At 31.5% G+C, this 12126-nt stretch overlaps 1 protein-coding gene across 2 annotated transcripts; it reads left to right on the top strand.

Moving 5' to 3' along the window:
- Positions 1 to 10: 10 nt before the first annotated feature.
- LOC130655022 (kinetochore protein NDC80 homolog) lies at positions 11 to 10453 on the top strand. Of its 2 annotated transcripts, XM_057457724.1 has the most exons (19): positions 11 to 204; positions 517 to 572; positions 4354 to 4388; positions 4668 to 4754; positions 4960 to 5145; positions 5614 to 5694; positions 5773 to 5866; positions 6025 to 6051; positions 6136 to 6203; positions 6283 to 6332; positions 6991 to 7085; positions 7545 to 7561; positions 7690 to 7833; positions 7975 to 8130; positions 8415 to 8504; positions 8939 to 9031; positions 9117 to 9247; positions 9360 to 9462; positions 9914 to 10453. In XM_057457724.1, the coding sequence occupies exons 1-19, from the start codon at positions 47 to 49 to the stop codon at positions 10001 to 10003; spliced, it is 1761 nt and encodes a 586-aa protein (XP_057313707.1). In that variant the 5' UTR covers positions 11 to 46; the 3' UTR covers positions 10004 to 10453. The 2 variants fall into 2 exon arrangements, with proteins under 2 accessions (XP_057313707.1, XP_057313708.1); XM_057457725.1 differs by lacking the exon at positions 4668 to 4754.
- The last annotated feature ends 1673 nt before the right edge of the window (positions 10454 to 12126 follow it).

The following is a 12126-nucleotide window of genomic DNA, read 5'->3' as shown; positions in this document are numbered from 1 at the left end:
TATTTCGTACCTTCTATGCTAATTTTTTAGAGCAGATTAAAAAAAAATGTCTAGAAAATCTCTCCAAACACCACAAGACAGGCGTTCCATGCTGGGCTTTGGAAGTGCTGCTGCCAAACTGAGACAGCAGCAAAGAAGGCCACCAGAGCAAAAACGACTTACATTCAGTGCAAACAAATCCCGAATTCAAATGTCTGGAAAAAGGCAAGTTGTATTATAGTATTGTTGTATATTATGTTGTAATTGCATTAAATAAAATTAAGAATGATTTAACTGCAACTTTACGCACATATATGCAAATACACACACACACACACAAAAAATAAAAAAATTATTAGAAGGGCTGCACTGTGATGGCATTGTAATGGACTATATATAATTAAGAATCGATTTTTTTGTGAATTTATTATCAAGTGCAACCGTGATGATGATTATAGTATAGTTATATACATTTAAAATTAATAATTCTTAGACAATTTAAAATTTGAATTGACCAAAGGTTTTTCTATATATTAGATGGTCCAGTCAAGGCTCACACCAAGTGAAGGACTCGCGGCCATTGAGCAATAGAGGTAATTTTTTCATCATCTTAACCACCAAGTAATGCATCTTGTAATATTTGACAAAATGCCATTATATACCTAATTTGTGTTGTATACTGTATGTAAATAATTAAAAATTAAGCCTGATCATGGAAGTACATTACAATAAAAACAGGCTGCTTCTAAGGTGTAATTCATGAACTATGGAATGATTGGTTTAACTACCATTTTTTTTAAGAACGTATTTTCAGCTCAGGCTCGAGATGCTTGTTTTTAACACTTGTTCACAATGTTCTCTATTTGTGTTGTTACTTATGCAGGCTCAGGATTTCTGAGAATACAAGATAATGATTAATCTGTTATGTTTATTGCTACCAATATACAAGACATAAAGTCAGTATTACATACATATTATCAATCCAGTAATAACATAGACTATAAAAGTGTAAATTGATCCTTTCTCGTTCAGCACAAGAATAGGATTGATATCTTAGGTGGTTGTCTAGTTAAGCAAATTTTGTGCTTGCACTGCTTCCATAGCTCAAATGGGAGCTGTCAATACACTAGAACCCCTTCACAGGACTCTTATTGATAACAGTACAGTAGGAGCTGAAGAGGCTATCCTAGCCAAAAAACCCAAAGTTATTCCACTATTGTCAATGTAATAATATTCTTTGAAATACAGCTACAAAACTTTAGTGATATTATTTTCTACATATATATTCCTTAGATATGGGTTCTCTTTAAAACATGAAATTTTATCTCTCTTCCTCATTAAGCGCAAATGCAAATAGGATACAAAATTTAAAAACAAACAAATTCATTCCATATCCTAAGTTATTGAGTCATTGGAAAAAATAAGAGGCCTGGGATGAGCAAACTAGTGTCACTTTGACAAAAAAAAATATTTTAATCAATTCATCTTTTTATTATCTATGCATTAATCAAGTTTGAATGCATACCCCTTAAGGCGACTTCAATTTAATTAGTTGTTCTACAAGCCTGGTCGACCCTAATTTTCACAAAAACAAAAAAATAATAATATATATCAAGCAAAAAACTTCTCATCTCATCTCGTGAAAATATAATAAGCATAGAAGATAATCAATGATGTTTTTTTTTGTTGGTTGATTGTCAAGAAGGTGAACTGATAACACTACTATAGGACAATTGTTGTAAAAGCCACTGGAAGTTGATTCTTTGTTTATGGTAATTTGTTGCGATAAAACTAAAATGCGCGATGCGCTAATTTTGTAATCACAAAAATAGTTACGTGGGTAAACAGAAGTTTACCTTTTTATGTGATTTATAACAAAAATTAGCTACTTCCGCTAACATAGTTATAATACAAGCAAAAAACAAGACAGATTATTGTCATAACACCCTCCTTCATTATGATTAATATCTATGTTTAAAATTACACTAGGTAAACTGTAATACAGTCAATACCATTTAGGAAAAATAATTAAAACAAGATAGAATACACTTTGTTATTTAATTGCTTACAACGCGCAGGGAAAAACAACAATAAAAACTGCAAGTTTGGCGGATATGAGGGGTCTCGGAGGATATGTGTGTACTGTATCTAATTGTAACAGAGGTCAACAAAGACCACAACAAACTGTCTAAGACAGTTTCTCGTAAATGTAGTGTGGTCAACAAGGATCACATAAAACAAACTGTCAATCAATATAAGTAAAACAAACTGTCAACAAAGACAGGTTCTAAACAAACTGTCAACAAAGACAGGTTCTAACAAACTGCCAACAAGGACAGCTTAAGATTGATAGTTCATGAATAGCAAAATATTACTTAAGAATACCAGCATGAGTTTAAAATACACAACACACCCCCTCGACCCTGTCTTTCAGACCACATGAACGCAAAGTAAATATATATACAACGTATACAAAATATATACATCTCCCGTGTATAAATGTCCTAAAAATATTCACATTGAATAAAACCTAATGAACTTAACAGTAAAAATGCCCTGACGGGATGGGTGGGCGGTAAAACCACAACTACTGTTGGCTAGCACGAGCGAAAGAGGAATCGTGGAGCGAGACCGTGACTAAAAGAGCCGAACGAACAAAGTGAAGATTGGAGCCCAGGCCTGTGAAACTAAGATGGCAACCACAGCTACGCGCTACCGTACTAACGCCAGTCCATGTCGTTTAGCAATTAACTAAAGTTAAGTAAACTTAACTACCTGAATTTTAAAATAATTGATTTTAATGCTGCGAAAGATTTTAAATATTCTCAACTAAACAACCATCCGAAAAAGAATTTGCACTTAAATTTAGATTTTCCTATAAAGCTGTGCAAAAAACATTAAAAGAGCACCAAAATTGTTGTTTTATTATTGTAAGTAGGAAAAGAATAACTTGCTGTATAAATTTAGAAACAGCGCTTTAAAATAATACAAGTATATTCTGTACAATTTTCAAAACAGCACAAGAATAATTCTTGCTGTATAACATTCAAAACAACACAAGAAAAATTCTAGCTGAATAGCTTTTAAAAACAAGTTTTCGAGCATGCAAGCATTTTTATCTTTTCACCTTGAGAACTAGTTACATATATTTTTTTAGTGAGACAAATTACTATTATTTTTTCTTCGCAACTAAAGAATATGAACTGCCTGCGTTATACAAAAATACATAGAAAAAACGGTTGTTGTTTAGAAGACCAACAGCAGTTTCGTAAATATTTAAGAATTAACACTGAGTGTTATGAGAGGTAATTAGTGTATTTCGTCAGGGAACTGACGTTTGAAATTATTTATTATATAGCTTTTGCACATTCGTCCCCAGGAACTTTTGTCTCTTTGTACTGCTTTGTGTAAGGACAGCATTATATAAAGAGGGAAAAGTACTGGGGACGGGGTTGCGAATATTATTTATTGCAACAAGCGTTGCAGAGTTGGCGTCAATATATTTTTTTATTTAGGTTCTTATTTTTTTCTTGTTTCTTCAGTTCATTCATTTCTGAATCAGGTGTGTTCACTTTCGTCATGATTTTGTCAGCTCCTTTGATGTTTCTTGCAAACATTTCAGATTTTTATCAACCAAACGATAAAAATTTGAAAGATTTATATCACCCGACAATAAATTTTTGTATCTTTATAAACTATTCTATAGATGGTATACGCAATGAAAGAAAAGTTTATAAAGAAAAATTTCAAACCTTCATAAAGAAAAAAGTCAATTTTTGTAATAATGTCAAAACTTAGGTGATTTTTTATAGACTTTGTTATTGAATATTGTAAAAAATATAATTTACCTTGGGAAAGTCACAGACACAGTTAGCATTTTATTATATAGGTCTAAGAATATAGTACAATTGGGGTGAGTAAACTTTCAGGATAAAAATTAATTTCATAACTTTTGCCTTGGACAGTTTTGAATTGTCAAAAGCAGCATTTATCTTCTTATATTGAGAACATCTATTAGATCTAGTCACCACTTGTTTATTTTAAATGACTCTGTACAAAGAATTACAATATTCTTACAAAAAATAATTCTTTAGAGACACCAAAATTTTTGGTTGTGAATTTCTTTGTATTGACACTACTAGTTTTTTCAGGAAATCTGTTAATAAAGTGCACTTGGTTGTGCTTCAGCTCTTCTGGAGTTAGGTTCAGTAGAGTTCTTGGTAATACTATCTGTTTCTTTGTAATTTATTATCTACAGTTACCAGGATAGTCACAATATAAGGGGATGTAATGCTGTGAGGTTTAAAGAGTTGTTAATATCAGTTTCTCTCTACTTTTTACTACATAATTATAATCAAATAAACATTTTCTTAGTGTATCAGAAGCAGATGATTGAAGAAATCTTGGAGGTATGAATGCCATGACATGTTGATTTTTATTCTTCAGACCTTTTAATTATTTTTGTGACCAACTTTTGATAATCAATTCTTTAAAAAAATTAATTGTACTGATCTTCCCACAAACTGTAAGTTTCGGTAACTTTGAGGCATGCAATTTTTACCGCACATGCTATCTTCTTACGGATAGGCCTGTCATCTTTGATGTTTCAAAACAGAAATATTCTACTCATGTCATGTCTTGCTTATCCTAAGACAACAGCGTAATATTAGTTGTATTAATTTTTAAAGTTCTTAAACGAATCTGGTTATCCTTACTCAATTTCACCAAAAGTCCTGTCAGCTCCAACTACCAAAGAATTTTTAAGAGTTTTTGAGGTAACCATTCTGTACATTCTGTACAATGCAAATAGTTAAATTTTGAGATTTCAATTTGTTGCATGATGCCCGATCCTGTTTCTTTCTTTGCAGTACTAAAACTCTTATAAATTATCTATATTATAATAAATATAACATAATATATTTTTGCATTTCTATTTGTTTGATTTTGTTTGTTTTTTGTTTATTTAATTTTTGTACTTAGCACTTATATGGTTTCCTAAATACGACATTTAAAATGGAAAAGAAATTTGAAGAAGAAGTTCCACGGATCTTAAAGTCACTTAGTTATCCTTTTACAATATCAAAAAGCGCCATGTTTGCTATTGGAAGTTTACATACATGGCCGACTCTACTTGGTGCACTGCATTGGATGGTGGAGTTAATAAAGGTGTGAATTCCACAACTTTTTTAGTATTGTAACAGCATTTAGCCTACAATTCCCTCTCTTATTTCAGATTCACTGGCAAATGTTAAACCAAAAATATAAATCAGTCGAAAAATCATTTTGTTATTCCATACTTCCTTGATTATTATCAATGCAATTAAAAAAAATTTTAAGTCGTGATTATCCCAATTTTACTACTTTGCCATCTGTATATGCTTAAATTATTAGTCATGCAGCTGAAGATAATAATAAGTGAATAATATGATAATTTTTCTATTGTACATCGCCTGGTTTATGTTAACATTAATCTTAGCCTGTTAACAAAAGTCTCGATTAAATAAACTTTGACTTTGTTCAGTGAGGCTGATTAACAGGCGTACTATTTAATATTTTTACCTTTACTTTCTCAATTGACACTAAATCTTTCGTGTATGGTATGTTGTAGTTATAAAGGTTTATGCGTTTATTTAGACTGTGAACACCATTGATGTTGAACAAATATTGTTCCCACCCTCATTTGAAGATGAACCCATCTGTACACAGCAAGAAAAAGTAAGATCTGTTCAAACATTTTTTGCAAAGTATAATGTCTCCATAAAAATTTAATGTTGCATTTTTTCTTATCTTAAGATATTTTTTGACTACTACAATGGAACTTACAAAGAGTTCATGTTGGGAAAGGATGACTTTTCTGAAGGAAGGGAACAACTCCAAGCGTCTATAAGTAAGTAATTTATAAGCTGTAATTAATAGAATCTATTAGTATATGGCCATTGTTGTGAAAAGTTTCACTAAAATATATTTGTATAATAGAACAACATTACTTCCGAAAGTGTCAAAGCCCTCTTTAACGATGTGCTTTCTTTTATTTATCTTTTTCAGTTAAGCAAGCTGGCTGTTCAGAAGAAGGTCAGTTCACCATTATACGTCATTCTTGAAATTTAATAGTGTGAAAAAATATTTAAATTTTGTGTACAACCAAATTTTATTTAGATCATGAATGCTTAGTTAATGATGTGGCTTCACTCGAAGCTGAACTTGCAGAACTAGAAGCAGAGGGTGTATGTGTTTAAATTATTTTTTATTTTAATTGTTCTTGTTGTTGTTGGTTAGTTTGTATTTATTATGTGCGTGTTATAGGATCCCTTAGAAGAAGCCATCAGGATAAGAACTTCTCTTGAAGAAAAAATGTAGGTTCTTAAAACGATCTTTTAGTCTTTTCTTGTTATTTAATTCTGAACTAAAATATTTAGCTCATAGGTTAGAATATCAACTGTGGGATTTTGATCTAACCTATAAGGGCATTAATTTTCATGAATTTAGCTGTAATTCGCGAAATTGTTCGCTCATTAAATTTTTATAAACCTCTGATTTCTAAACGTTTCTGCAGCAATTGCGACAATGTTACTACATGCTTATTCACGATAAATCTCACTCGAAAAGTTTGATTTTTGAAATTAGGTGAAATGTGGTTAAATTTAATAATTAACATAATTTTCTTAGCAAGTTTTACTGGCAAAAAGAAATGTTCTTTTTTGCTGTTATATTAATTCCCTAAGTGTATGCACATTTTGTTTTACACATGAAATTTATTAAGGTAAAAATTCGGTGAACTTAATTCTCCTCAAAATCACTAAAACATTTACTACATCTGAAATTTACTGAGTCTCTTTAACTCTAACATTCCTTTGTCAAGAAAAGCAGTGAGAATTATTAATTGATTTCAAGCTAGTCACAGTTTTCTGGGCAAACTTTTCGTTTGAATACGAAAACAAGTGTTGTGAATATAGTCTTTGCAGTCAATACAGCTTTGATACCAAAACTGATGAGACATTTACACATTTACAGAGAACAAGATATTATGAAAATTCAAAATCTTCAACAAGATACTGAAGTTTTAAAGCAACAATATGTACAATATCAAGTTCAAATCAAAGAAGAAGGTAGATATCAAATTAGCAGCTTTATTGATTCATTAGTGATTATGTAGTTAGCCTTACTAATTTTGAAGGATATATCCTGTTAAATGTCTTCAGAAGGGACCACAAAGGCAATTCTAGAATGTTTCAATCTCATAAATTTCTAAAATATCTGCCCAACTAGACAACAGGTTTATATGGGTCCGAACCCACTACCTTAAGACATGAATCGAGCGCTCTATTGACTGAGTTACCTCAAAAGTTACCAAAGTTATAACTACATATTTGAAAGTTATATATAACTACAGATCTTAAATTTATTGAAAATGTGAACTTATGTTTAAGAACTAAAGCACGTGTATTATCTCTGATGTTATTTTGCTATACATAGTCTTCTCAAATTGGTCGCATTAAAGCTGTGTTGTAGTTATACTGTTTTCATGATATACGTTAGTTATATTGTTTTTACGTTTTGTTTTGCAGGTGTCGACTATGCTAAGGTAGGTGCTTTTACTTATCCTAAAAATTATGTGGACAAGAAACCAGTTAAAATGTAGTCAAAAAGTACTAATTTTAAGCACTGTTAATCAACTTTTTCTAAGTTTCATTATGCACCTGTTTTTTGTAGCTTGGTGATCCGTCACATCAGGAAGAGATTAAACATAAGAGTTCAGAAGTGAAAGTTCAGTTAGAGAGACTGAATGCGGAGAAAGAACGTTTGGAACAACAAAATTATGAAAAAGAGATTAGATACTCGAAACTGTACGACAAGGTACGTTCATATAGTCCTGATTAAGGTATTATGTTAATGTACCCTTCTAAAACTATTTTGCACCTAAGATTAATTACGCAATTTAGATCTAGATTATAAGCATTCTGCAAGTAACTCAAAAGCTAACGTGTTTTTGTTTAGGCTTGCACTACCATAAATCAATATAACGACATGGTGCGTGAACTAGCCTTAAATCCAATTATCACCCAATACGTAAGCGAGGATTCTATAGCACTTTACATTGATCATAACTTAAAAGATATGTCCGGCCTAATTGACTGCAAGCAAAGACTAAAGGTGAACAAATTTATAATTTACTGCTGATTTTTATAAATTTCAACTAAAAAGTGATGTCAAAGAAGCTGTGAAATCTATTGAGGCATCGTAATTTGAGTTTCAGCATACTCTTATCCGTCGCCTAAATCCTTGTTCTATAAAAAATGTTAGAGCGCTTTCTTTTTTCGTCACTATTATTACAATCATGCCCTTGAGGAAAACCTTTAAACAGACATTCCATTTTTGCTATATTTGAGTTGTCTGTACTATAGTATCTCCTGTTGTAAATATCAAATTGTTTTTAGCCATCACTCATCAAGTTAGCAAATCAAATTGCAGATAATCGCGGTCGTCTAGAAGCTCAGAAGATCACAGAGATGGAGAGATATGACCACGTAGGAGTGTTCGTTACTTTACCAGTGGAAAATTCTGTCGAGAAAATGTTTCTTCACTGGCAAATTATTTTCGTAAAAGTTATTAGCTAATTGGCGAAAGTTTATGACATGGCTCAAAATTTATTTTCTAATTCGCAAAAGTTTATGTAACCCGAACAAGAATTGTAGCGAAAGTTTCTTCTCAATGTAACTTGGGTTGAAAAAAAGCACGGGAATACAGCTGGTATTTACCTGTTGTATCAAAAGCAAAAACCTTATAATAATATTTTTTAGTGCGTGGAATAAGTTTCCACAAGATTTCTGGAGTGAATAATCGTATAACCAAAATTTAATTGCATGTGCTGTTGCGCACGAATATTAAGTAACTACTTTTTTATATAAAAAAATATTAGTTGGATTATTGATTTATAAATTATTGATTTATAATTTTTTAGACGAAAGAACTTTGCACAGAAGACGAATCTGAGATAGCAGAATTAAAATCGCGTTTGAATAACATCGAAAAAGATGTCGATACACACATGGAGGTACAATTAATTAATTTGTGACTAAGTACTTGTTTGCTTTCTAAACATCTCTCCTCCATTCTTCTTTCTTTTAACTTCTTTTAAGTTATTTGAACAAGAGTATCAATCTTCAATGCTCAAACTTCGTGAACAGAAGGAGTTTCTGGACAATCAGCAGAAAGAGATAAGTAAAGCGTTACAAGAAGAAGCCAATGAATTAGAAGTGAAGAGAAAAGAGTAAGTAGCACACACTTGTTATCCTTATATGTTTTTTCAATGTCGTCTTTTATAATTCGTGGAAACCACCCAGGATGATGTCTTAAACTTTTCTCAATAATTGTCATCGCAGGACTGAAATACGACAATCAAAACAGATAAAAGAACAAGAGGAATATGCAAATGCTTTGATTGACTATTGTAAAAGAATCGTGGAACACAAACAATATATTGAGGTAACATGTTTTATTTCTTTGGGTTGGGCATTTTTTTAACAACACACCATTGAATAAAGTGATGTTGTTTTGCTTAAATATCAGTTGTTGATTTTCTTTGTTAACCTTTTGTCATGCTCCCCTGTAATTCCTCTTGTATCATTTCATTAACATTTTCGACGGTACTACAAAATTGGTCAGCTCACTCTGCTATTTAAAACAGAATGATACTAAATTATAACATACTCATTTCAGCAGATATGATGTTTAAACTTGTGCACCTAGTGCAATGAAATGTTGATACTTTCTTTAGCATACTCTTTTCCACATAATAACATGCTCATAAAATAAGCTCACTGAGCCCTTTAATAGCTCGCGCTGCTTAGCCAGACATTTGTACTTTAACTATTAGGAATATATGTTATCTGCATATTCGGATTAAAATAAAGTGGAATCGTGTATATATTGTTAGAATCGTGTCAAAAGTATCGCAAAGATTTTAGCAGACGAAGTGGATGCTGCAAAGAAACAACAAGAAATGATTCGAAAGAACGAGGAATAAAATTGTGTTGCAAATCGTTTGTAAATAGACAAATATATGCAAGTTTTTATTATTTTCGTACCGTGACACCATGTTGACTGGCAATTTTAATTCGCTGTAAAAGAATGCACATTCTGTTGGTGTTTTACTATTGCGGTTTTACTAGAAATCACACATCGTTTTGCAGACATGTCAAATCAACGGTGGTGTTCAAAGAGAATAAACTTTTTGTTAGTTATGATATCGTTGTTAGCATAATCAAAATAAGCTTTTGCAACTAACACCAAGTAAACCATCTTGTGTACCAATGATGACATACAAAAAGCATTTGACCTACACCACTAATGTTTTGGGATTGTTTCTTTCTTATTTGGATATCTTAAAGAGTGTAGAAGAGCACTCGCTTGTTCTGTAAATTCTTGAATCAGTTTCTTTTAGTTATATACTGTTTGCTAAAAGTTATTTCTGAAACTACGTAGTTTTTCTATTTTTCCTTGGTTGACTTTCCCTGGTCTGAATGAAAATATTTTTATCAATATTTTTATTTTATATCAAAACATACATGAAAACGAGGTTAGTTTAGATAAAGTTGGGGACAACAAGTTGTTTACTAGCTGTTCTGACATTAGTTATCAACAAACGTTGGTTTTATAATTTTTACCTGCCATATTAAAAGAATCGTTGTGGTAAAACTATATAGAGGGTATTAATAGTGGTAGTGTGACAAAAATTGTGAATATTTATTGATACTAAGTATGTATTTATGGCAAATTTAGTGTTCGCTAGCTAGCTAGCCAACAAACGTCTTTCTTACTCCTCCAAAAAGTTTTATTCTACACTCTAAAATGTTTACCTAGTTTACTGAAACTTCGTATAATTTATATAATTATAATTTATGTATATAATTATATGCGCTATAATTATTTTCCTAAAAAATTTACCCAGCTTTTGAAGCCCGATATTATAGGTAGAATGTTTAGCTAGCTGTGTACACAGAGATGATGTGCCCAGCTATGTATCGTTATTATTGTCACACTCCACTGCTGATATGCTTCACCATAGCCGCGGGTTAACCCAAGTGGGCCGTTGGATGTTGCCGGGAGTTGTCTAGTAGAGTGCGGGCCCTATAAAAATTAGTATTAGTTGTAAGGCTGTCTGTATATATTTAAAACTTTCTTAACTTTCATCTGATTAAGTTATTGTGGTAAATCGATCGAGTATTAAACATTTATAAGGGAGTGCATTGAAACAACTTATCACTTGGAACAAATTGTGCCTAAAATTTTCTTAGCTTTTAAAGGAATCATTATTTGATTAAAGTTTATTATAAAGAATCTATTTCCCTCTAGTACAATGCTTAAATTCGGACACTCAGAAGTATAATACAGAAAAGTTTTTATGTTAAAAAAATTCCCTTAAAAAAATAATTATCACCTATGCTTTTAGGTACAAATAAATTACAAAACCCATAGTTATATCTGACATGGAATAACAATCTGGCAATACTTATAGAAATACTACCTATTGACAACAATTTGTGAATTTAAAAAAAAAAAACAATTTTCTGTACCTTAGGTAAAAAATTATTTGCAGAATAATTTGTGCGGAACAGAAATTTAATATTGTCTCGATAGAATAGAAATAGAAAGACACTTGTTACAAGCTCGTGAGCTTGTATTAAAACGCAAATGTGTCCTACAAGAATGGAAATTTTTGCCTCTCTGAGCACCGACACGGGAGTCGTCGTGTGTTCGAATCTCATCTTGGTAACTATTTTTACTTTTTTTTTCTGTTTTCTTTTTTAAAAAGATAAGACAAGTGTTCAAAACACTTGTTTAACTAACTAGTAAATAAAGGTGTTTCCACCAAACTTTTTAAAAGTGAATGTAGGCAGAATTACCTGAATTAATGAATTTCGCAAATTTTGGGGTTTGTGGTCTTTCTTCTTCCTGTCAGTCGGTTCACCCAAGACGGACCCATCGAAAATTAAAAGTTCGAGGAATTTTCCGTTCAGGAAGGTCTCACAAATCAATTTTGAAAAATAAGTGTGTAACAAATATTATTGCGTATCTGAATAGTAAAATATGTCGTGTCTAACTTCGTAACAAAAATCCAAATTTGATAGACAGCTTTTTGTAAACTTT

This window comes from Hydractinia symbiolongicarpus, chromosome 8 (genome assembly GCF_029227915.1).
Source record: "Hydractinia symbiolongicarpus strain clone_291-10 chromosome 8, HSymV2.1, whole genome shotgun sequence".
Classification (NCBI taxonomy): domain Eukaryota; kingdom Metazoa; phylum Cnidaria; class Hydrozoa; order Anthoathecata; family Hydractiniidae; genus Hydractinia; species Hydractinia symbiolongicarpus.
The sequence above is the reverse complement of the archived record's forward strand: the minus strand, read 5'-3'. Positions and strand labels throughout refer to the sequence as shown.

Coding starts and splice junctions, on each gene's coding strand:
- LOC130655022 (XM_057457724.1), top strand. CDS start 47: ATGTCTAGAAAATCTCTCCAAACACCACAAGACAGGCGTTCCATGCTG. Junction 6,333..6,990: donor ACTTCTCTTGAAGAAAAAAT/GTAGGTTCTTAA, acceptor ACACATTTACAG/AGAACAAGATATTATGAAAA. Junction 9,032..9,116: donor ATGTCGATACACACATGGAG/GTACAATTAATT, acceptor ACTTCTTTTAAG/TTATTTGAACAAGAGTATCA.